Below are 25,207 nucleotides of genomic sequence, written 5' to 3' on the forward strand. Positions count from 1 at the left end.
AAAGGAAATGTTGGTTAACTTTCGGCGAGGTTTTTCGCTCGTTCTTTTTTTTTTTGGTGATGTAGATAAAAGGAAATGACTCCGTGTGTGTTTCGTTACTATTAAAAGACAGGGGAGGGAAAATTAACTAGTGTCAAATGAAGAATTTCCGGTCAAATGTGGAAAGTTAAATAGATTATGCGTTAAGAAAAGGTCACGTTTTTCTTGTTGACTCTTAAGAGGCGTCCTTGTTAAATCGAGTGTTTACTGGTTGTCGGTTAGTAAAGCGTAGACCAGAAGTGTTAGTTTTTTCAAAATAAAAAAATACATACATTTCCCTACCATTTCTGTTTAAAAAAAAAAAAAAGAATATTCATTGTGTTCTGGTTTTATTCAAATGTATTTTTATTAAAATACAATAATTTAAAAAGATACAAATACTACATGTATTTAAAAAGAACAAATATTTAAAAACAAGCTACAGAAATCTTGAGCATCACCAATTACAATTTTAATATAGAAAGCAAACACTTGGGAGAAATACAGGGAAAAGTCCCATTTAGCCAATTTCGTCTAGTGCCCTCTTTAGGGGGGGATCTGACATGATCACAGAATTGAGTATAGCGCCCCCCGGAGAGCACATTAAAGCAGCACGGCCATCTTGGTAGAACTGGCTGCTCAGCAGCTACGTCATTCTGAAAGACATTTGCCGCAGGAAAGGACTTTGGGAAGGGGGAGGCGGCTTAAGATGTAGGAAGCCTACCTCGGTAATGAGGGGGCAGGGTCAAAGAAGGGTCTCGATACCCGCCGGAGTCAAGACCATGGCCTGAAGAAGGTCGGACAGGGAGACGATGCCCTTGACCACGTCGGCCCGGTCCACCAGGACCAGTCGGTGAACCTGGACGTGAGGACAACAAAAAGTCTCAAGGTTCTTCAGACCCGGGAACTAAGAACTATGCGAGTCCAGACACAAACTGTACCTTGAATGGTTTTTGACCGAGACTCAAGACGGACTGAGAGTTTTTGGGATTGGAAATTAAGATTTCTGTGAGTTTAGGACTAAATGGGACTTGGGTTTTTAAGAGTCCTGAGACCTTTTGCGAGTTGGGAACTAAGACGTTTGAGAGTCCAGACCCAAACTGAACCAACAGTTTTTTTGAATCAGGAGTGAAAGAGGACCAAGACTTTTCTGAGTGAAGACCCTAGCAGATCGAACTGTGTTCGATCCCTGTCGCAAAACCGGACCAAGACTTTTGCGATTCCAGACCCAAACAAAACCTTTTTGCGCAACAAGACCAAGACCTTTAGTAGCAAAAACCAGAAAACGAGTCAAAAAACATAGCAGAACCAAAACCAAACCAGGAACAAAACCTCTGAGAGTCCACACCCAAACAAAAACAACACTTTCGCTCCTCTAGACCACAACAAAAGCCACAATATCTGGTCTTAAAGTCCAATACGAAGAAGTACAGCATATCACTGGACATTGGCACGAGAACTCATTGTCTCACGGAGCCCTCCCATTGGCCGAGAACCAATTGCGGACCTCCCACCCGGTGACAAAAACCCAGGAAAGCAAGACCAAGAGCAAGACCCACCTCGGCAGCGACGATGCGTTCAATGACGGTCTCCAAAGTCTCGTCGGCGTAGCACTTGATGACGCCCTCAGCGGAACAGCTGCGCTTACGGAGAGCCTCCAGTAGGGTGACGTCCAGGTCGTTGTACGTCTTCTGGGCCGCCAGATTCTGCCACCCCCCCATTGGGGTAAAAAAAAGGGGGCGCTGGACTAAAGTACCTCGCCCAGGAGTACTTACGATGACGTCAAATCGGGAGTAGAGGGCCACCACTTTGCCTGATTAAAATACAAAACAGAAAATGTCAATAGAGAGAGCTTTTTTTGTCATTTGAATGTTTGTATTGTGTCAATGTTTTGGTTTTTGGTCACAAATGTCTCCGTCCGGTCTCGATCTTGACTACAAAAAACTTTTGGTCAGGATATGTTAAAGTCTAATTCATGTTTTAGAGTCGAGTTAGTCCAAAAATCCTAACCTTTCTATATAATATTTAGACATTTTTGATAAATGGATTAAAAGAAGTGGATTAAAAACCCTGATTATTAATATTTTTGAGATTTAAAACACTGTTTATTTTAGATTTTTTTAAATATATTTTTAGATTTTTCAAAATGTTTTTTGAACTAAAACCACAGAAAAATTGATTAAAAATGACAATTATGGATTAAAAGAACTGGATTAAAAGCCTCGAATATTCCGTTTTTTATAGATCTAAAACAATGTTTATTTTAGCTTTATTTTAAAATATTTTTTTGATTTTACAAGATGATTTTTTAACTTAAAACTCAGAAAAATATATATAAATTGACAATTATGGATTAAAATAAATGGATTAAAATCCCTAAATATTCTGTATTTTATAGATCTAAAACAATGTTTATTTGATGTTTTTTTTTTTTAAATATATTTTGAGATTTTACAAAATGATTTTTGAACTAAAAACAAAGAAAAAAATGATCATATAATGCTACTTGTCTAGTGTGTCTGTCTCCTCATTGACTGAATATTTCTGCTGTGGTAGTTGCGACTTTATGCTACCTCTTACCACCAGGGGGAGGCGTAACAATCTCCTAAAAGTCTTCCCATAGTCATGAGTCCCAAAAGTGTCAGTTACGGCGTGGTTAAATCAAAAGTCCTGGTCCTGCTTTGGGTCTGGACCACCCCCCCCCCCCCCCCCCCAAAGGGTGTACCTTTTTCATCCACCACCGGGAGCGCCGACACCCGGCGATCCACAAAGATGTCGAGGGCGTCGTAAAGCGTGGCGGTCTGGCAAACGGTGGCCACGTCCTTGAAGGTCCCGATGCCGCTCTCCACGATGGGTCGCCGGGCGAATGTGGGCTTGGGCACCGTCGCCCCCTGTGGGTGGGTGGGGGAAGTGTATTGAATGGATGGATGGTGACAGGGCGGATTGAAAGACTGACAAAAATGTGAAGGAATTTGAGGATCCTCTTGTGGGTGAGGATGTGAAGGACGTTGCCCGACGACGGCTCGATCACCGGCAGACGGTGGATCTTGTGCTTCAGGAGGCGGTAGATGGCCTCAAACAGGCTGACGGGGGGGGGGGGATGAGGAAGAGGATGGAGATAGAAGAGGAGGAGGAAGAAGAAGAGTGAGGAAGAGAAGGAAGATGAAGAAGAAGAGGAAGAGAAGGAAGAGGGAGAAGAGAAGATGAAGATGATGAAGATGAAGAAGATAATGAGAACAATGAAGAAGATGAAGAGGTAGAAGAGGAAGATGAGGAAGATAAAGATGAGGAAGATGACGATGATGAGGAAGATGGTGATGAAGATGAAGAAAAAGAGGAAGATGAAGAAGATGAAGATGAAGAAGATGAAGATGAAGAAGATGAGGATGAAGAAGATGAAGAAAATGAAGACGAAAATATGATGAGAATGAGGAAGATGAAGAAGAAGAGGAAGAAAAGGAAAAGGAGGAAGATGAAGATTAGGGAGATGAAGAGGAAGATGATGAAGAAGATTAAGAAGAAGAGGAAGAGGAAAAAGAGTAAGATGAAGATGAGGGAGATGAAGAGGAGGAAGATGAGGAAGAGGAAAAGGAAGAGGAAGGTGAGGAAGAAGAAGAGGAAGAAGAGGAGGGAGGAGACGGGAAGAGTAAAAAAAATGAATGAAGAAAATGCCAAGGGAGGAACACCTGAAAACATCCACCTGGTGGCGCTCTTTGTATTGTGTTGTGTTGTGTCGTGTCCTCCTCGTTACCTGGCCTCTGGCGAAATGCTGATGAGGAAAGGACGCGAAGACTTCAAGTAGACATCTACAAACAAAGACAAGCAAGTCATTTCATCACAAGGAAAATACAGTGGACAAGTGTTTAGCATATCGGGCTCGCCGTTCTGGGCCCGTGGGTTCAATCCCCAAAAAAGTCTTTCTCTACGTGGAGTTTACATTTTCTTCCCTTGGCTTTCCCGCCAGATCTCTGGTTTCCCCCCACCTCCCAAAAACATGAACTCTAGGCTTATGTTATGCTAACTCGGTTGTCTTTTATCTTCTCAAATGTTACAAAATGGTTTTTAACGTAAAAATTCCCGTTTATGGACTCACCCCGCCACGTCTCAATCTTGTGGTTCTCCAACTCGTACATCTGCACCTTTAAATAAGCTCAGTTACGGCACCCCCCAGCCACACTTTGGAGTTGAAGAATCTTACCAGAGGCGATTTGTAGTAGCAATGGACAATATTGATGAAATCTGTAATGGTCAGCATACCTGTCAATCAAGCATACAGCTCTTTTTAATCCAATATTAATGTTTTTATTTTTTATTTTTTTTAGCATATTTATCTTACCCACAAATCTTTTTAATTTGCTGTCCCACAAAGGCGCCGCCCTCAAACTGTTGGCCACCAGGGCAAAGAAGGCCTTTTGTACCTTTACAGAAAAGAGAAGAGGAAGAAAAATGGATCCAAGTTACGAAATCCCCCAAAAAGTAAAAGCATTTCCTCATATGTTATTTTACTATGGATTCCCTCGATTAAGCAATTAAAAACTACAAATAGGGCGCATATTTTCACAATACGTAAGGTCTATCTAAAATGTACTACAAAGTGGATGGTTTTCGGCCCTGGTAAAACGGGTCCTTGTCGCCCTCCGGTGGACAAAGACGGAATTACACTGTTTGTTACTTTGTTAGACCAATTAAAAACATGTTTTACATTGTAATATCATATTTTAGGTGTTTTTTCCAGAGGTTTAATTTGTATTTAGTTATTTTATAATGGGACATTTTGATTTGACACAAGAGCTGGCGTCCTGGAAGGCATTTAGCTTGTATCTCGAAGTAACACTGTACTGTAAACAATAATTAGACATTTTATTGCAGATCATAACCACTAAATAGCTCTTTATCATTTTCTTAGACCACTTAAAACATATTTCCCATTAGAATATCTTATTATATGAGTTTTTTTTTCAAAGGGAACTCATTAATTTATATTTTGTTACTTTTGAGGGGAACATTTTGATTTGACATACGAACTGGCGTCACGAAAGAAATTCAGCTCGTATTACAAGGCACTGTACATGCACTTACTTGGAGTTTGGTATCAAATATGACCAATTTGCAGCTGGTTGGGATGGCGTCATAACAGCAGTGATTCTTCATGAAATCCATATAGACAGTTGTGTTAGCATCATCTATATAAATGATATAACAATGTGTTATGTTAGCATCATCTAAATAAATGATATAACAATGTGTTAGCATCTACTTAAAAACGAATAGTACGTCATTATTAGTACCCTGGATAAAGTGTAGTAGTTATGGTGGGTTTACCTTGTTTCTGTGCCTGTAAAGTTCCAAGTTGAAGTGAATCCTATAAAACAGAAGCAAGACTTTTTTTTTTACAAAAGATACAAAAAATATGACATTAAAGTTGTTTACCTGCGAGGAAGCCTCCATTTTTCCGTGGCGTCCATTAATGTTTCGAACATTTAAGTTCCCCTCGGAGCTCCGCTTAAGTCCTCGCGAAAGAGCGAGGAACTATTTTAAGAGTAGCCGACAGGAGGGCGTCACATCCGGGGCACATTTTTGGGGTAAATGTCCCACCCTAAAAACAATCCCCCTGTGGACAATAATCTGTTCCGGTCTCACATTTGTTCCATTAACTTGTCTTTATTCAATTTGCCTTGTTTTCAACGGTGTACAAAATAAAAGGCGGTTTGCTTCCTGACGTCATCAAAAGTCAAAATAGTATTTATTTATAAACTCCACGGAAACGCTTTGGGGCTTGTTTTTTATGAAACATAGTTTTAAAAAACTGCATGATAATGTAGTAACTAATAAACCTGGAGTGAAAGTTGTTATTAAAACAGAAACGGAAGTAAAAGGAGTATTTCTATGAGCCGTAGTGCTAGGGCGCTAGCATGTTGTTAGCACGCGAATGAGGCGTTATAAAGTATGGAAAAACACACTCTGAACTTTAGAAAACACGACAAAGTGGGGTAATATGTTATAAACCTGCTGTACAGCGTTTAAAGTTCCAGCTAGGCTAAGTATTATGAAGGTATTTTTATATTTGGAATATATAACAGTAGCATTGCATATTAGCGTGACTTCTTTTTAAAAGTGTTGCACTGATACCATATTTAGCTTCCTGATATATTTTCCACCAATCGGAGTGCGAGATTATATTGAGAACTTTAGGAAAAACTAAATATATACGTACATTTAATACAAATAACTGCATGCAAAAATAATTTGGTTGCCCCTACCAACACGGCGTCTCAGGCGGGCATATTGCTTGGTTGTGACATCACCATTAGAGTCAAGTATTGACATTAAAATTAAGTTATAACTAGCCAATTTCCATCCGTTAATGTTATCAATAGTAAAGTGACTCATTATTTTTTTTTCTGCAATTAAGTCCGCTAGAACAAAAAAAAAAACTAAACTTATTTCAATGGCGACGATGTGCGTTTCTGGTGGCCATCTTAGGTGGGACAGTCGGTAGTTAGAAAAGTAAGTCCATACACTTTCGTTCTATTTAATACCCTATTAATGGCGTATCTGGTATCAGTGCAACACTAATTTGAACACCCTACTACCCAGTGAAAAACAACACAAAAAAAACACTAAAAAAAGGTTAATCTCTTTCGGGATGCGGTAACATTTCTCTGCATCTAGCGCCATCTTTTAAACTTGCACATTTCAATCCCTTGCAACATTCTGAACAAGAACACACCAACCCAATAATTCAAACCTGCTAACCAATGAAAAGAATTGAACGTTTTTGTCCGGTCTCACTCTCAAGCTGTTCAAAAAGACTACAATCAAAAGAATGGGCGATTAGCATTAGCAGCTAGCTCCTAGCATTTAACAACTGGGCTAACAATGTCCACGGGGTAAATCTGTGACTCCGGGTCTCTGGTAAGTCTTGGTTTCAAAATAACTCGGACTGTTTTTTTTCTTTTTGTCGATGTCGAACATCAAAATAGTTAGCATTAGCGGCTAGCGCCTAACATTTAACGAAAGGACTATGGTTGAGAGATTATATCTGTCATCTTTGACAAATCTTGGTTTCAAATAACTTGATTTTGAATATGTTTTTTTTTTGTCAATGTGGAACATCAAAATAGTTAGCATTAGCAGCTAGCGCCTAGCATTTAACGACAGGACTATGGTCGAGAGATTATATCTGGCAAGTATCGGTTTCAAAATAAACTGGTCTTGAGTACAAGAGGTTTTTTTGTCGATGTGGAACATCCAAACAATTAGCATTGGTGGCTATCCCCTTAGCATTTAACGACACCTGGCAGTTTTGGTGTCCGGCAAGTCATCTGGTCTCGAGTACGAAACTATGTGCTATTTCTGGTGACCTGGAACATAAAAAAACGTGAGTTGGTGAGTGAAAAAACAACCAAAAACCAACAAAAACAGTGCTATCTCCTCCCTCCAGACTCTGTGACCATTAGCAGCAAACTGTAACGGGCTAGCCAGTCTCGGGGAGAGCTCGTAAAGGGTGCCGAACTTCATTTCTCGTCAGAAGGAGGCCAGCCAGGACCCGTGCCGGGCCAATATGGCGGACTTATTGGCGATGACTTCATGACAAAATGGCGTGGACAAGTTTTCCGGTGACTCCAACGTGCTTTCCTCGAACCCGGATCTCAACGAGGCGAGCCGGGCGGCCCAAAGACGGGATATTGACATCTGGGGGTGAAGTGAGGAAGTCTGGCGGGGTCCGTATGGTGTGAAGAGGTGGGCGTGGCAGTCTAAGGTCTCATTGGACGGCGTCGTGGCGTGGAGGAGTGGCGGGGGGACCTGGTTTGGGGGCGCCAATGGGATCCGCCCACTTGGACTGAGGCTGAGTTGGTGGAGGGCGCCCCCGGTGGCGATGACGCTCGCCATGCCGGTCAGGTAGAGAAAGCCTAGCATGCAGAAAACCTATAAAAATACAAATAAAAAAAAAAAACAACCAATGAGAATGCTGGAAAAGGCGCTAGGCTAATGCTATTAGCTTTTTCTGTATTTTTGGGGGTTTGAACTGAGAACATACAACTTTTTTTTTTTTTTAGGAAATGTTGGTTCTGGATGAAAGTAGTAGTAGTTTCCTGGCATATTAGCCGCTTGCGCGTATGAGCCACACCCTTAAAATGGCTTAATTTGACAATTTCCCTCGTATAAGCCGCCCAATTCTTATCTTCATGGTCATGGTTTTAATAGGGAGGACAAATGTGTTATTTTGAAGGGAAAATTTGAAGAAAAATGCTATTTTCCTGAATCACGGTAATACTCAATTATCGTGACTTCACTACTTCACAATTTTTTTCTTCTATAATTTACTTTTTTTTACTTCAGTGCTGAGATCCAAAATGGATTTTCACATTTTATGAACTTTAATGTTTTTAGATAATATAATAATACTACTACTAATAATACAAATACTACTACCACTACTACTAATACAAATATTACTACTACTAATAATAATATTAATAATAATACTTATAATATTAACAATAAAGGATTATCATTAGGGTATTATAATTAACCCCCAAACTGCAAGGCCGACAGGCTAACCACTAGCTCACTAAATCATTTCAAAACATTGATCGTGGCGTGAGACCCCGCCCACTGACCTTAATCAAGTGCTGGTAGACGTCCACGAGGGCGTCCGTCCACGCCGCTTGCTCCAACAGGACGCAAATGTCGGTGTAGGTGAACCATCCTCGCGTCGTCCCTTCTCGCCGCGCCACGCTGTCCAATCACAAAGGCTCGGTATCAGAAAGGGTTCAAATAAAATAAAAACCTATGGTGTCCGGACTCGAACCTGCTCTCCAGCCGGCCCAGGGCCTCCGAGAAGTCACGCGCCCCCGTAAAGAGACTCCAGTCCTGCGGAAAATGGACGCCATGGTTTGAGGCGGCCAAGTGAAGAATATTGGCGAGCGACGGGCGACTTACGATGGCGCTGAGGAAATCCATTTCCAGTTTGTTGACCGTTTCCACGTCCAGTTTCCCGGCGGCCCCCCATTCGTCGTTGAACACCTCCTCATCCTCGCCTTCGTCGTACAGGTACTTGCTAGCGACCATCTGGGAAGTTAGCAAACAACGTTAGCGCTCCTTTAAAACCAGAAGGGAAGTTGGTTCAATTAGCCGCCTCCCACTTTTAACGGATTGGACGCTCGGTGGCGTCCGTGGTCGAGTTAACAGACGTCAATCCATAAAAAAGGGTTGAGAGATAAGATTTGACTTCATTTCAATCCGGTGTAATAGTGCTTGGCACTCTGGCCTCGCAGTTCTGAGGTCGAGGGTTTGATCCCACTGTGTGGATTTTGTGTGGCCTTAAAAAAGAGTTGAGAAAAAGTATTTGACTTCATTTCAATCCAGTGTCCTAGTGGTTGGTGCTCCGGCCTCGCAGTTCTGAGGTCGAGGGTTCGACCCCACTGAGTGGATTTTTCTCCGGGCACTCTGTTTTCCTCCCACATCCCCAAAAACATGGATGCTAGGTTAATTATAAGCTAACCTGTTCTTAGCTATGACACGATTGATCATTTGTCTCAATTCAGGGCGTCACACCACCGGTGCCCGTAGTTCTGGCACCCCCGCCAGCCGGTTCAGAAAATGAATGAAGTGATTTGGATGTCAACGCATTGATTTTGATGGGAAGGTTTTCTGTACTAAAATGGCCACAATGGAAAGCTCTTTTTATGCTTGACCTGTCAACGCATTGACTTTGATGGGAAGATTGTCTGTACCAACATGGCCGCCCTGGAAAGCTCTTTTTATGCTTTTACTGTCAATTGAAATGAATTGTTCACTCGTAGTATCAGAATAAAGGGGGAGGCGGGCAGCGAAATGAACATCAATAATGAAAAAAAAGTAATAATTGATGTAAAATAAGATGATAAAAAGAATTATTTAGACGGACGGACGTACCATGGAGATCAAGAAGAGGTCAGAGGAGGAGATCTTTTGGAGGTACTCGGGGTTTCTCTTCCGGAGCCTTTCGATGTAAACCAACGCTAACATCATGGCGCATGGTGAAATGCAAGCTTCCCTGCGGAAGAAAAAATAATAATTATAATAATAATATTAAAATAAAACTTCCTTAAGAATAACAATACAGCTTGTATTTCTCCGCTCTATCACTGGATGAAGCTAATCAACAAAACATTCATTCATTTTCTGAACCGCCTATCCTCACCAGGGTAGTGGGGGGGCGCTGGAGTTAATGACGGGCACCAGGCTGGAGACACCCAGAATGAGTGGTGAGCCAATCAAAGGGCACAAGGAGACAAACGACCAATCATTTGGAGCTAAGGGGCAATTTAGAGTGCTAAATTAGCCTAGCATGCATGTTTTTGGGGAATAAATAAACCTGTAGAAAAAGTGCAGGGGGAGAAACTGCAAAATTCCAACCCACCTGGGGTCGAACCCACGATCCCAGAACTGCGAGCCGACGTGCTAACCACTAGAGCCCCTGTCACCTATTTTTTTCCAATTTAATTTGAAAAAAAAAAAACACAGTAGAATTTTTCATATTTTTTATGAAAAGGCAAACCAAGAAATGACTGGAAAAAAAGTATAACTTATATTTTGTGATTAAAACTAAACTACCGTAATTTCTGCACTAAGAGCTTATAATTTTTTAAAAATATATATTTTTTAACCTGATACCAATCCTTATTTTAATAAATAAAAGTGGAAGGATTTTAAATCGGCCCTGGCATTTTTTGATTATTTTATTGGAACATTTTTTTGCTAATATTACGGTAAAAATAAATGAAAATTTTGTTGACCTGGAGACGTGAACCGCATATTCCTTGTGGAGTTTCCGGATTGGGCTGGGGGCAGAATTCTGGAAGAATTCCACGGCGATATCTGAAAATAATAATTCAGATTTTATTGTGAAAACCATTTTAAAAAAAATGAAGATATTTAAAAAAAAGATAACAAGGAAGTGGATTCATCATTTAGGCATTGATTCAATTATCTTCTGTGTGTTTTAAGACAAATTATGAGGGTTGAAATTAAAATAATAATAAAATAAAATGTCACCTGTGACGGGCGAGGAGAGAACTTGAAGGGACACGTCGTGATCCAACCCATAATAAAGCCGCTTTCTCACCCGTTGGGACAATCTTTGACGGCCGGGAACAAACTGCCAAGGTAACGTACATACCATAATTTCACTCATTTGTGTGTGCCTTTGCAGTCAAAATGTACAGAATGTCCATGACGTCATTAGCAGCCACTACTGACATAACATAGACACTCTTGTAGTAGAATGTTTTGCTAGCAAACCAGTCAAACAGTGACACATTTTAACAAAGATACAGTTGTACATCAACTTACTAAATTAGTTGTATATAACAGATTTTTTTCTGTGAATGCAAGATTTTTAAAAATATTTTCCCAATTCATATGATTTTTTTTATATTTATTTGTTTCTATATATATATATATATTTAAATTATTTTCTAATTTTCAGCCCAGATATTCAACATTTTCCCATATTATACAACTTTTGTATACATATTTTAAATGATTTTCTAATTTTCAAAAATATTGTCTTATACTATAGGAATATTTTATATATTTTTCTATATTCCGATATTCTAAATAATTTTCACAAATATTTTTCTATATTATGATGTGTTGTTGTTTTGTTTAATTTTCTAAAATAGTTTCCTACATTATATGATTTTTTAAATATATTTTTTGTATATTTACATATTTAAATGATTTTCTAATTTTCAAACATATTTTCCTATTTTATATGATTTTTTTCAATAAAATGTTTGTTATATTTACATATTTTAAATGGTTTACCCATTTTCAGCCCTATTTACCATTTACATTACGTACATTTAGTACCACCGATTATATTCCTCAAATTATGTACATTTGTGAAATAAAAAAATCAGTGTTTATTTTATTTGGATCATCAACCACTGGTATTGCATTTTAAGACGCAAGTCATATTTTAATAAATTCCTTTATGTAACGATATTTAAATGTAAACAAAAAGGTTAGCGTATACTTCCGGTTAGTTTGTAGTGCTTGTATTTAGAATGAGCACATTTCGCGAAAATACCAGATAATTCGACACACTAACATAGTTGACACTTTCCGGTTCAATATAAAAGTAAGTTAACCCCGTAGAAAGGCATGAATAGTTTTGGCTAAAATAAGAGTTTATAACTCATTTTACAAATACAAACACACGAGCTGTTGGCTAGCTGGTTAGCTAGCTAGCTAGGATGGCGCCGTAGTTTTAGCTTGAGCTTTTTGAGAATTAGGCCGACTTACCGTGAATTCGCGGAAGTCGGAAAACTGGATAGCTGTATCGTTGAATAAAAAGTCGAAATCCATGTCTTTATTGGACTCAAAAGTCACCATTTGTCGGCTTTGGGGTGAAAAGGCGACTGCGTAGCCCAACGACACTTCGCGCTTTGCCCAGAACACACCCAGCCCGCGGATGTGACGTCATACACTAGAGCTGTTAATGCCGTCGGCGTCCAGCAGGAGGTGCGCTAGATGCATAGTAAAAATATACGTATAGTATATTAGCGACTTTGGAAGAATTATTGGTATTATTTGTCTTAATAGATATATTTAATACTTATTTTACCAGTTATTTAGGTGTTGGCTATTCTAGAACTATTTATATAAAGGTTAAAAAAGAAAAGAGACTGACAGGATTAAAAACAAGAGATACTACTTATTTTAAAAGGGGAAGTGCATCCTTTAGCTTGCTTCTACTCCCAAGAGATGCTAAAATATTAGCTATGGTTCGCAACAGTGACCCGGAACCTTACTGAGTACTATAAACAATAAATATGAATATATTTATAAGTTAATCAGTTTGAAATAAGAGCTAATCGAAAATTTGGGGGTTTATTGCCCATTATTGACAAATATATAGCATAAAATTAAGCTCAATAAAGATTTATTTTTCAAAAAACATGTCCACCTGGAATACCACGCACAAATAAAGTACTCAAACCCAAATAAATACCAACATAAGTTCACCACCACTAGTTCTGATGGCACATCATTGTCATTAGCATTAGCGCTAACATATTAAACACATAAAAAACCTGTAACGCTTTACATTCAACACAAAAAAATGCCATAGTCCATGTCACATGTAGGACTATATTCTAAAAACCCTTCATAAAAACGCACTTGTATTTTATATGCGAGTGAATAACGTGTTTTTTTCGGAGGACGGGAACTAATGAGTTTGTTTTTGGTTATTTTCTATGTGGGGAAATTTGACATACGAGCTCTGTCCTGTAACGCCTTAAGCTCTTATCTCAAGGCATGACTGTAGTAGCTTTAGCATTAGCATTGTTGCCTTTCTTATGAATTGGCCACTTTCCCTACCACGTCGAAATGTCCAAAAAGTGTCAATGGTGGTCCGACGGGCCGGATGACGGTTGCAGTTTCTCCGACCGGCGGTCTTTGCTTTCCGTATCCGAGGACGAATCGGCGTCCCGGGCGGCAATCTGTTGTTTGGCCCACGTGTCGGCGTAAAGACCGCCTTTTTGCAGCAACTCCTCGTGCCTTCAATGGAAAATGAACCAAATTATAATCATATATATATATATAGATGTATATTAAATTTCCTGATTTCACCCTTTTAAATCAATAATTGTCATTTTTTAATCCATTTTTTGGGGGGTTTTAGTTAAAAATCTTTTTGTCCAATCAAAAAATATATTTAAAAAAAAACTAGAATAAACATTGATTTAGATCTATACATAACTGAATATTCAGGGCTTTAAATCCAGCTCTTTTAATCCATAATTGTCATTTTTTAATCCATTTGTCTGTGTTTTTAGTTCAAATATTTCGTAAAATTTAAATATAAAAAAAATCTAAAATAAATATATCTATAAAAAACGGAATATTCAGTTTTTTTAATCCAGTTCTTTTAATCCATATAATATAGCAAAATATTTTAGAAAATCTGGTCTGAAAATTAAAAAAAATCATTTAAAATATGTAAATATAAATATTTAAAAAAAAAATCATTTAATATAGCAAAATATTTTTGAAAATCCGGGCTGAAAACTAGAAAATCGTATCAAATATTTTTGCCCTTTTATTTTCTTTAATAAAGAATATGTGAATTTCCTTTGTCTTCTTTAATAGTGGTTAAGGCTAGGCCAAACTGTCTGTGGACGAAACGTCCGGGCCAAAACTGTCCGGGGACGAAACGTCCGGGACAAGACTGCCTGGGGACGAAACGTCCGGGACAAAACTGTCTGGGGACGAAACGTCCGGGACAAAACTGTCTGGGGACGAAACGTCCAGGTACCCTTTCCCCCCAAGCGCCTCTTACCGTCCCCGCTCGGCGATCCGTCCATCGCTGATGACGAGAATCTGGTCGGCCCCCACGATGGTGGACAACCTGTTAGCATTAAGCGTTAGCCGCGGTCAAACCTTCGGGGTGTTAGCGTACGGTGTTTACCTGTGAGCGACCACGACGGTGGTTCGATTAGCGCAGATGTTAGCCAGCGAGGCTTGGATGTTGCGTTCTGTTTGGGTGTCCAGCGCCGAGGTGGCCTTAGAAGACAAAATGTGGGGAAAAATGACGATACATTTCGGAAGAGGGCCTCCGTCTTGACGTTACCTCGTCTAGGAGAATAATTTGAGGGGCTTTGAGGATGGTCCTAGCGATAGCCACCCGCTGTTTTTCTCCTCCACTTAGCTTCAGGCCTCTTTCGCCCACTTGTGTATCGTAACCTTAAAAAAAGGACGGATCTGATTGGACGAGGCATGTACAGTGGTACCTCCACATAAGAGTTAATTTGAGATATGGGTTACATTTCGGGGAGAAATTTGTCTTTAAATATGAGACTAATTTTGATAGACGAGGAGACAGAGGATGTGATTGGCTCCTTATAAGAAGATCATGGACACTGTCCTTTTATGGTCGCAACTCCTTGTGTAATGTCTCTCTACGGCCACTGGGCGGAGCGTTGCATTTTTTTCAGTGTTTTGTTTTCAAAGGTTTAGATTTAAACAATGTTTATTTAAGCTTTTTAAAATACATTTTTACATTTTAAAAAATGATTTTTGAACTAAAAACAGAAAAAAATGGTTTATGTTATGTTACGAGCACGTTGCCGTGCAAAATGCCTAATTTTAGTACTATTAAACACATTTTAGTTGTATTAAACCACTAGTTATATGTAACTTTGTTAATAAATGGCAAATTAGAACAAATAAAAGTTTTTCCAATCTAATATCCTGTCTTTGATGTTTTTTTTCAGAGAATTACAACCAATGAATTACTTTTTAGTTCATTTCTATGGGAAACGTTCATTCGAGTTACGAGTAAATCGACATATGAGCTCAGTTGCGTAAAAATTTAAGCTCCTATCTCAAGGTATCACTGTATTTGTCTCTCCAAAAAAATGTCGACTGAATCTAAATAATAATTTTGACGTCTATGAATGAGATTCAAATAGAAAAAATATCCATTTCCTCAGTTAACGCACCTTCGGGAAAAGCGGCGATCTTGTCGTGGATATCTGCCGCCATGGCGGCTTCCTCCACCTGGCGGTCGCTGGCCGAGACGCGACCGTAGCGAATGTTCTCCAAGATGGTGTCGTTGAACAAAACCGTGTCCTGCGGCACCACGCCGATGTGCGCCCGTAACGACCTTTGCGTCACCTGAAGGCAAAAAGGAGGCGGAGTCAATGGAGGCTATTTGTTATTTTTGGAATGAAAAATGAAAATGAATAACTTACGGTGGATATGTCCTGACCGTCGATGCGGATGCGACCTCCTTGGACGTCGTAAAAGCGAAAGAGGAGTCGGATGATGGTGCTTTTCCCGGAGCCAGATTGTCCCACCTACGCAAAAAATATACACAAATTAAAGGGATTACGCAACTTTTTTTTCGTAAGTAGAGGTGTACTTTCTATGTAAATTCTCTCATTGGTTCCACACACAAAATACTACTACTACTACACACACACACACAAAATACTACTACTACACACACACACACACAAAATACTACTACTACACACACACAAAATACTACTACTACACACACAAACAAAATACTACTACTACTACACACACAAACAAAATACTACTACTACTACACACACAAACAAAATACTACTACTACACACACAAACAAAATACTACTACTACTACACACACATACAAACAAAATACTACTACACACACACAAAATACTACTACTACACACACAAAATACTACTACTACACACACAAAATACTACTACTACACACACACACAAAATACTACTACTACTACTACACACACAAAATACTACTACTACACACACACAAACAAAATACTACTACTACACACATACATACAAACAAAATACTACTACACACAAACAAAATACTACTACTACTACACACACATACATTCAAACAAAATACTACTACACACACACACAAAATACTACTACACACATACATTACTACTACCCACACATTAATAATACTACTACTACTACACACCCACACATTACTATTACTACTACTACTACACACACACACTACTACACACCCACACATTACTACTACTACTACACACCCACACATTACTACTACTACTACTACTACTACACACCCACACATTACTACTACTACTACTACTACTACTACTACACACCCACACATTACTACTACTACTACTACTACTACACACACACACACTACTACACACCCACACATTACTACTACTACGACTACTACTACTACTACTACACACACACACTACTACACACCCACACATTATTACTACTACTACTACACACACTACCACACACACAGATACAAACACACACACATATTACACACTTCTACACTTAACACACACACACAAATAAACATATATATGGATATAATTTTTTTGGTTGCCTGACCAGGGCCAGCGTCTGTCCAGGTAAAACAGTAAAGGAGACATCCTTGAGAACCTCCTTGCTGAAAAAATGGACATATATTCAACCAATTAAAACAAACAATTTCAACTCAGCCCCAATTTAAAAAGATTGGACACCCCAGTCTTATAAACACATGAAATAAAGTCAACTTACCCATCAGTGTAGCTGAAATAAACATTCTCAAACTGGACTTTTCCCACTTTGTAGTCAAAATTGACGGCATTGGGCGCATCTTTCACCTGGACGTCAAGAAAACACGTGTCGTTATCGTGTGACAAAGCGCGACAGTAAACTCGAAAACGTACCTCCATGTCCTCCTCAAAAAGCTTGATCATGCTTTCCATATCGATGAAAGAATTTTGAATCATTCTGAAATACAAAACCAGGAAGTTGTTAAAAACAGCCACGATTTCCTGGCTCCGCCCACAAGTCCTTTTACCTGTAGTAAGTCCCAAACCAGTTGAGCGGAGTGTACAATTGGATGATATACGTTCCAAACAAAACAAAATCGCCAACCTGGTGGTGGAAAGGGAGAATTGAACCCGCGTTCGAGTGGTATTTAGCACCCCCGGGCTCACCTGGAATTTCCCTTCGGTCACAAAGTAGGCACAGAGGAGAGAACCGGCGAGAAGACCGCCTCCGATGATCAGGTTCTGGGTTTGGTTGAGGAGGGCCAAGGACGCCTGTGTCTTCCACTCTGACGACTAAAATGGAAAAAATAAATCGCCCTTAGAAATGACGTCCAATGGCATGCTGGTATGTTTTTTACTGGTGTTTTCCTGCATCTCATGCATTGCTTATTTTGGCTGCGTGTTAGTTTCTATTGATTGCTAACATGCTAAAAACATGTTTCCCCATCATTCTTTTTCTTCTTCTGAACGTTGTTGTGGAATTAGCGTTCGTGACTCAACAGCGCCCCCATTCTATGTGTTGGTCAGGTGGTGTAAGTGCAGTTTAAAAGTCATTTTTTATCGATTTTTATTGAAATGTTATTGCAGACATAATAATAATAATAATAATACTAATACTACTGCGAATACTACTGCGGATGCTACTGCGGATGCTACTGCGGATGCTACTGCGAATACTACTGCAAATACTACTGCGAATACTACTGCAAATACTACTGCGAATACTACTGCGAATACTACTACGAATACTACTGCGAATACTACTGCGAATACTACTGCGAATACTACTGCGAATACTACTGCGAATACTACTGCAAATACTACTGCAAATACTACCATGAATACTACTGCAAATACTACTGCAAATACTACTGCGAATACTACTGCAAATACTACTGCAAATACTACTGCGAATACTACTGCAAATACTCCAGCGAATACTACTGCAAATACTACTGCGAATACTACAATACTACTGCGAATACTACAATACTACTACAAACACTACTACGAATACTACTACAAATACTACAATACTACTACAAACACTACTACAATTACTACTACAAACACTACTACAACAACAACAACTACTACTACTAATAATAATAATAATAATATTAAAATAATTGTACAATAGTTATTGCTATCGTTTTCTCGCCCATATTTAAATGTTCCGACATGAAGCCGTGACGGACGGTCGATACAAACAGAGAGATATGGCAACCTGGTATTTCAAGATGGCGTCCTCAAAGCGTCCCACTTCGTAGTTCTCGGCGTTGTAGTACTTGACCGTCTCGAAGTTGAGCAAAGAGTCCACGGCTTTGGTCTTGGCCACATTGTCCTGCTGGTTCATGTCGCGCCGGTACTTGGTCCTCCATTCCGTGATGACGATGGTCAGGGCTGCAAGAGGAGGAAGAAGAGCCAGTGGGCGTGACCCCGAAAAAAGACGGCATTTGAGGGCGGGACTTACTGAGGTAGAGGGTCATGCACACAAAGACGATGAGGCCGAACCAGGCGTTGAAGTAAGTGATGAAGTAAATGATGGAGATGACGATGTCGGCGATGGTCGGAACGATGCTGAAAACGATGTAACTGTGGAGAAAGACATTTTTGGATGGCCAAACATATTTTAAAACAGAAAATTTTGTACCATAAAAAACAAAAGACAAGTTTGGGTGGGGGGTAACACAGAAATACTGCTGAAACACTGCTCTCTGCTGGTGGAAAAGTCACCCTGCAGCGATTTATGTATAATGGGAGAAGTAAAACCTGTCTTTGTCCACCAGAGGGCGATAAATTACCTTCTTTTACAAAGGCAAATACATACATAATAAATACATAAATAACTAAATAAAAAAATACACAAATAACTAAATAAATAAAACAAAAGTAAATACATAACTATCTAACTAAAAATGAATAAATAACTAACTAAATAAAAAATAAATACATAAATAACTAAAACAAATTAAAAAAATATGTAAATACATAAGTAAAAATATGAGTCAATACATAACTAACTGAATGACTAAATTAAAATTAAATTAATAAATGACTAGCTAAAATAAATAAAAAATAAATACATACATTAATAAATAAAAAATAAACAAATGAATAAATAAATGGCTCTAGGGAAACGCTGGGGGCGCTGTCCTTGCTCAAGAAGAATCAACTTAATTTTTTGGTGAATCTGATGATCAATCAGACCAAATTTTAAATATTATGATGATGAATTAGACTCAGGATTTAAAATGTTTCATTTGAGAATAGTGTTCATACCGGTAGTAAGTAGTATGGCATATATGTCAGCAAAATGGATGGCGTACCTGAGTAAACTGTTGATGGAGGAGGTGCCGCGGTCGATGCTCCTGAGGACGTCGCCCGTTTTGCGGCCCAGGTGCCAGCGCAGCGACAGCGAGTGCAGGTGGGCAAAGAGGCGCACCTGCACCACCCGGTTGGTGAACTGCTGCACTCGGATCCACAGGAAGGAGCGCAGGTTGCTGATGAACCCAGAGGCGCCTGTCAGACCAAACGCAGGGTCAGAGTGCGCCCGAGGGAATCTTACATTATCTTGAATCGGTCACGAAATGAGAGCCGAAATTTCTTTCCTTCTTTGGCCCCACCCACCACCCCAAAAATAAAGTAGGAAAAAGAAGTTTAATTCAATAGGAAATTTGCCCAATCGGGATGAATTAAAACTCCAGTCTAATGGATTCTTATCTAATCAAATTTCATTGGGTCAAAAATAATCTAAATGTAATCTAAATCATATCTAGACCTAAAATCTAAATCTAATATCCAGACCTAATCCGAATCCAAATCCGAATTCAAACTAAATCCAAATTCAAACTAAATCCAATCTGAATCCAATTCTAAATCCAATCTGAATCTAATCCAGATCGGATCCAATTGTAATCCAAATCGAATCCAATTGTAATCCAAATCGAATCCAATTCTAATCCAAATCGAATCCAATTTGAATCCAATTCTAATCCAAATCGAATCCGATTCCAATCCAAATCGAATCCAATTCCAATCCAATTCTAATTAAAATATAATCCAAATTTCATCCAAAACTAAATCAGGCTGATTCAGGGTGTCTACCCTCATCAGGGATAGGCTCCGACACCCCCCCTTGTGAGGTTAAGCGTACCAAAACGGACAAATGTATTATGCGATATAAAGAAATGACTTTTGCCATGCAATACCTTGAATTTTCCACTTTTTTGTGTCAAGTGCACCATTTTTTTCGTCCTACCTGCCCCGCCTCCTTGCATGAACTTCAGCAGGACGTAAATACACACGGTGGTGGTCAACGTCTTCCAGCTGCTGCCGTCCGTCAGTTCGTTAACTGCGATGACGGGAAGATGGCGATGGTTTAGTAAGCGGTGATGAAGGCAATGTGTGGGTGGGTTTGTTTACCTATATTTTTGTAGTAAATGGGGACAAAGACGTTGACGGCCCGTTCCACTCCCAGCATCCCCAGGCAGAAGAGGACGAGGAGCTGGAGAACGGCGCTACCCCGGGGCCACATGTAAGGGAGGAGCAGCTTGACCTTCTTGCGGAAACCACGCCAAGTGGACTGGTTCGGGTCGGATTGGTCCAAGAGGCTCTGGTGACGGAAAACCAGTACAAATTAAAACATTTTGTGGCCGAAAAAAAGAAAACATTTAAAAGCAAAACTGTTTTTTCAAAAATATTTTTACAATTTTTTTTCACGGTGGCACGGTGGGAAGTGGTTAGTGTGTCGGCTTGACGGTGGGAGACTCGGGTTCAAATCCAGGTTGGTCCAAATGTATAGAATTTTCATGCGTGTTTTTTTTCTGAGGACTCTGGTTCCTCCCACAGCGCAAAAACAGACATGCTAGGCTAATTTAGCACTCTAAATTGCTAATAGCCAAGAGTGATTGGTTGTTTGTCGAATCGCGCCCTGCAATTGGCTGGCCACCCAAAACAGCCCCCCCCCTCCCCATGGAAAGAAGTCAACTGGGTTTCCCCTGCGCCTGATTGGACGTCCACCGATTTTGACCCAAATTTAACTGGGATCGGCTCTAGCACCCCCTGCGAATCTAGTGAGGATAAAGTGGTTCAGAAAATGAATGAATGGATGAATTATTCATTCATTAAAAATTTAGTGGCCTGAAATTTTAATTTAATGAAACCAAAACCGTATTTTCATCCAGAATTAAAAAGTAAACAAACTGTTTTATTTTGGACAATGAGGGTTTTTCTGGACACCCTTACCCGCGCACTGTCCTCCACGTCTCGCTCCTCTTCATTTATAAGCAGCATGTAGGGTTTCCTGGGCAAGCCCGGGGCTTTCAGACCCACAAAAAAGAGGAGCCCCGTCCCCACGTAGCGTAGCAGCCATAAAGAAAATTGCACCTGAGAAGACAAAAAAGGGACAATTTGAACCAAAAACATTCCATTAATTATTAAAAAAAACATAAAATACGAGCAATTTCAGATACAAGTAACATTTTGAGGAAATATTTATCTTGAGATACGAGCATACATCAGACGAAAAGTACGGATATTTTTTTTATTTAATTCACATTGACTCATTGAACCTTTTTTAGTGACTTTACAAAAGCTTTTTTGGTGTGTCAGCGTGACGCATGTTTTTTGAAATGTGGGCGGAGCAAGACGAGGCCTCTTGTTGACAGCAGTGACTCAGCAAAAAAACAACAACAATGTATGTGTGTGCGCATGTGTGTATTAGGGCAGCCAGAATTATTGGACTCTTTTTCGAGTGATAATTATTTGATAAAATAAACCATTTAAATAAATAATTTAAATAAATATATATATTGGTTTATTTTATTTTATTTTTTTCCAAAGGAATGGAGTCATTTTTATGTATTTTATAACCCAAAAAATGAATTTGGGAGTGAATTCAAATTCTGTCAAAACTGTCAGAAATTTGATGTAAATGCTAATTGTGCCATAAATAAATATTTTGGTGTGATTAGAAATGATTTGTTAGAAAGTACTTTCAAATTCTACCAAAACTCTGCCACAAATAACGTCTTTTTTCAAACTCAAGTCTCGCAAAAGAAGTCGTCGTCTTACACTCGGTCCAACACAACACATACTTTTCCGCCAATAAAAACCCCGCCACGCCACGTCATTCTCCGCCCCCTCACCTGTTGCCGACCATCCTCCAGCCCCCACCACCAATGAGGACTGAACCACGAGACCAGGGCCAGGTTCTCGGCCGCAAACGCCGTGGCCCAGAAGAACAGCAACGCCGCGCTGTGTCCCCGCGAGACGTCCCTCGGCAGAGCCCGTCGCCTCTCCACCCGAAGCCAGGCCGCCGCCCAAATCCAGGCCAGCGCCGAGAACCCGGCGTAGAGGACCACGTAACCCGGGAGGGGCTCGTCCAGGGCGGCTCGCCACGTGGCCCCGCCCAGAAACTGGAGCGCGAGGAGGCCGGAAACGGCCAGCTGGAGGGCGTAGAGGCGGGATCGCGGGACGTATTTGGGCTCCATTTCCGTGCCATATTTTTGGTAGAAAAGCCAGTGGAGGGTTCCCAGGAAGATGGCGATGGTCAGAAGGACGGAGGGGACCAGGGTGAAGTAGAAGCAGGGGGAGATGCCTTCATCTAGCCACGTATGGGAGATGGGGAAACCGGGTTCGCAGTAGCTATGGATTAGCATCCTGACTCCTAGTGGCAAAACAAAGAATAACAAGTTAATACTTGACATATGAGACAAATTTTGGTATATGAGCAGACAGTGGATGCGATTGGCTGGTCTTAAGAATATAGTGGGCGGTGTCTTTCTGGTCGTAACTCTGTCGTGTAATGCACAGGTGTCAAAGTGGTGGCCCGGGGGCCAAATGTGGCCCGTCGCATCATTTTGTGTGGCCCGGGAAAGTTAATCTTTCTGTTTTAGGATCAAATTCAAATGATAGATATAGATCAGGGGTGTCAAACTCAATGTCAACTCCATTTTATGTGGGCTGGACCATTTTTGATATAATATTTAGATTTTTTTTCTTCATAAATGGATTAAAAGAACTAGATTAAAAACCCGGGATATTCAGTAAAACTATGTTTATTTGATCTTTTTTTAAACATATTTTTTGATTTTACAAAGTGATTTTTGAACTAAAAACAGAAAAAAAGGACTAAAAATTGACAATGATTGATTTTAAAGGGGGAAAATCAGGAAATTTAATCTATACTCTTTATTCTAATTTGATAGTAAAACAGAAAGTTGACACTCATCATTGACTTTCCCGGGCCGCACAAAATGAGATGGTGGGCCACATTTGGCCCCCCCAACCGCCGCTTTGGAACCACTGTACATAACATGATGCACTTGTTTGTATTTCACCCTTCTGTCGGTTATACTTAACATGACGCAGCATTTTTTTTAAATTCAAAATGACATGCTAACAGAAATGTGCTTCATCGAGCACTTTTTTGTATCTAAACCTTCCTTTGTCGGTTTTACTTGACATGACTCAGCAATTTTCTTAAATTCAAAATTGCATGTTGACAGAAATCTCCATAAACACAATCATAGTTATTAAGATACAGAATAGAATAAATTAAATAAAAAATATACAAAAATAAACTTGTCGGTTTCGCTTGCCATGACGCAGCGAATTTCTATATTTAACGAAAATGTACATATAATAGTTTTAACGTTTTCCACAAAAAGAGCACACATGAACAGTGTAAAAATATATAATATAAAGAAAAGAATTAGTCTGGTATATTTAAGTCAAACATTGAAATATACTAGCATGGCGATACATAATAACATTTCTAAAAGGTAAAACTAAGCTCCATTCCCCTCATAAACTTCACTTTTCGAACAATTGAGCTACTTTTAGCCACTATTTGACGCACATGTATATCCTCAAACGTCTATTATTTCAATTGCATCTAATATAAAACCCCAAAATAGAAAAAGTACCTTGCAGTTGTACTTGGACGACGTCGTGCCTCAAAGTGAAAGTCACAAATGCTACTCAAGCTAGCCGACGTGCTAGCCTAGCCCCTTCCAAACAACTTTAAAAGCTAAAAACACGCACTCACAGTGCGTGCAAGTCAATTTAGGATTCATGAGTCCTCTCCGAAGTTTATTTAATATATTTACGGGCTGACGTCTCAATTCGAGCTTATTAGACAACACGCCGAAAAACGGTCGCAAAGGACGCAAGTGTTGTTGTTACACAAACCACGAGTGAACGTCATAACAGAAAGTTTAGCCCACAGCGCCCCCAGAGGATAGGAATACATTTTACATTGTAAGGATGCTTTCTTAGAGCAGCGCTACCATATTTTGACTGTCGTCCTGTTTTTGAACACCAGATGGCGGTAGATACAAACAAATATGTTCCCACTATAAAGTCACTTGACAAAACACGAGCTCGGGATGCTAACTGTATATATGCTAGTTAGCAGGTCACCACGTAGTTCTCGATATCATGAACAAACAATATCTGCTTAAAATTGTTGAGAAAACAAAGAAAAAAGTCACTACTTGGGTTTTGACCAGTAGAGGACGCCAAATACAAATATAAAAATATTGTCCCAGTGGACAGCGTGTCTTTATGGAGGTTATTTCTTTTTAAATGACCATAAATAGTGACTTTATAGACTTAGCCAATGCCTTTTCACACAAAGAGGATTTTAAATCCTGCCCGACATTTTAAAATTCAGGGTTTTTATCCGTAAAGAGAAAAAAGCGCCGAATAGCTCAGTGTCTCCGCCGTCCTTTGAATGGGGATTAATAAAAAAAAAAAAGCGAGCATCTACCTGCAGATGAGAGGAAAGGAAATAAAGAGGATCATCTTTTCCTGACGGGAGAGCGGAAAAGGATTTAA

The 25,207-nt window shown here is 39.6% G+C and overlaps 3 protein-coding genes across 6 annotated transcripts; all 3 read right to left on the reverse strand.

Moving 5' to 3' along the window:
- Positions 1-377: 377 nt before the first annotated feature.
- Positions 378-5,612, reverse strand: prkag3a (protein kinase, AMP-activated, gamma 3a non-catalytic subunit). 4 transcript variants are annotated; one of them, XM_077717096.1, is made up of 13 exons: positions 5,449-5,612; positions 5,341-5,380; positions 5,098-5,201; positions 4,355-4,436; positions 4,217-4,275; positions 4,112-4,157; positions 3,770-3,824; positions 2,975-3,101; positions 2,744-2,909; positions 1,794-1,831; positions 1,578-1,724; positions 743-877; positions 381-674 (listed from the first exon to the last, which is right to left on the reverse strand). In XM_077717096.1, exons 1-12 carry the CDS (start codon positions 5,464-5,466, stop codon positions 764-766), a joined length of 996 nt encoding a protein of 331 aa, XP_077573222.1. In that variant the 5' UTR covers positions 5,467-5,612; the 3' UTR covers positions 381-674; positions 743-763. The 4 variants fall into 4 exon arrangements, 3 of the variants coding, with proteins under 3 accessions (XP_077573231.1, XP_077573211.1, XP_077573222.1); XR_013326369.1 differs by lacking the exon at positions 2,975-3,101 and having other exon boundaries at positions 379-674; XM_077717085.1 differs by having other exon boundaries at positions 380-877.
- Positions 5,613-5,918: 306 nt separating this feature from the next.
- cnppd1 (cyclin Pas1/PHO80 domain containing 1) lies at positions 5,919-12,492 on the reverse strand. Its single transcript, XM_077717122.1, has 8 exons — positions 12,316-12,492; positions 11,062-11,164; positions 10,803-10,884; positions 9,940-10,060; positions 8,965-9,093; positions 8,834-8,895; positions 8,643-8,760; positions 5,919-7,947 (listed from the first exon to the last, which is right to left on the reverse strand). Exons 1-8 carry the CDS (start codon positions 12,403-12,405, stop codon positions 7,546-7,548), a joined length of 1,107 nt encoding a protein of 368 aa, XP_077573248.1. The 5' UTR covers positions 12,406-12,492; the 3' UTR covers positions 5,919-7,545.
- Positions 12,493-12,938: 446 nt separating this feature from the next.
- Positions 12,939-24,576, reverse strand: abcb6a (ATP binding cassette subfamily B member 6 (LAN blood group) a). Its single transcript, XM_077725110.1, has 19 exons — positions 24,295-24,576; positions 22,513-23,033; positions 21,611-21,751; positions 20,789-20,978; positions 20,625-20,717; positions 19,693-19,885; positions 18,837-18,958; positions 18,591-18,766; positions 17,531-17,656; positions 17,392-17,468; positions 17,258-17,321; positions 17,106-17,191; positions 16,935-16,992; positions 15,771-15,875; positions 15,519-15,693; positions 14,648-14,760; positions 14,486-14,580; positions 14,357-14,425; positions 12,939-13,575 (listed from the first exon to the last, which is right to left on the reverse strand). The coding sequence occupies exons 2-19, from the start codon at positions 23,023-23,025 to the stop codon at positions 13,419-13,421; spliced, it is 2,553 nt and encodes an 850-aa protein (XP_077581236.1). The 5' UTR covers positions 23,026-23,033; positions 24,295-24,576; the 3' UTR covers positions 12,939-13,418.
- Positions 24,577-25,207: the final 631 nt, after the last annotated feature.

Source organism: Stigmatopora nigra, chromosome 1 (assembly GCF_051989575.1).
Source record: "Stigmatopora nigra isolate UIUO_SnigA chromosome 1, RoL_Snig_1.1, whole genome shotgun sequence".
NCBI lineage: Eukaryota > Metazoa > Chordata > Actinopteri > Syngnathiformes > Syngnathidae > Stigmatopora > Stigmatopora nigra.

Bases quoted from the DNA above. Each gene is read 5' to 3' on its own strand.
- prkag3a (XM_077717085.1), bottom strand. The intron at 4,276-4,354 runs GTAAGATAAATA...CTTGATTGACAG, and splicing joins CAAATTAAAAAGATTTGTGG to GTATGCTGACCATTACAGAT. The intron at 4,158-4,216 runs GTAAGATTCTTC...GCTTATTTAAAG, and splicing joins GCTACTACAAATCGCCTCTG to GTGCAGATGTACGAGTTGGA.
- cnppd1 (XM_077717122.1), bottom strand. From the start codon at position 12,405: ATGGTGACTTTTGAGTCCAATAAAGACATGGATTTCGACTTTTTATTC. The intron at 10,061-10,802 runs GTCAACAAAATT...TTTCTTCCGCAG, and splicing joins TATGCGGTTCACGTCTCCAG to GGAAGCTTGCATTTCACCAT. The intron at 7,948-8,642 runs GTCAGTGGGCGG...GTATTTTTATAG, and splicing joins TCTACCAGCACTTGATTAAG to GTTTTCTGCATGCTAGGCTT.
- abcb6a (XM_077725110.1), bottom strand. From the start codon at position 23,025: ATGCTAATCCATAGCTACTGCGAACCCGGTTTCCCCATCTCCCATACG. The intron at 15,876-16,934 runs GTCAGGCAACCA...TTTTTTGCGTAG, and splicing joins CTGGACAGACGCTGGCCCTG to GTGGGACAATCTGGCTCCGG. The intron at 14,426-14,485 runs GTAAACACCGTA...TAATGCTAACAG, and splicing joins ACCGTCGTGGTCGCTCACAG to GTTGTCCACCATCGTGGGGG.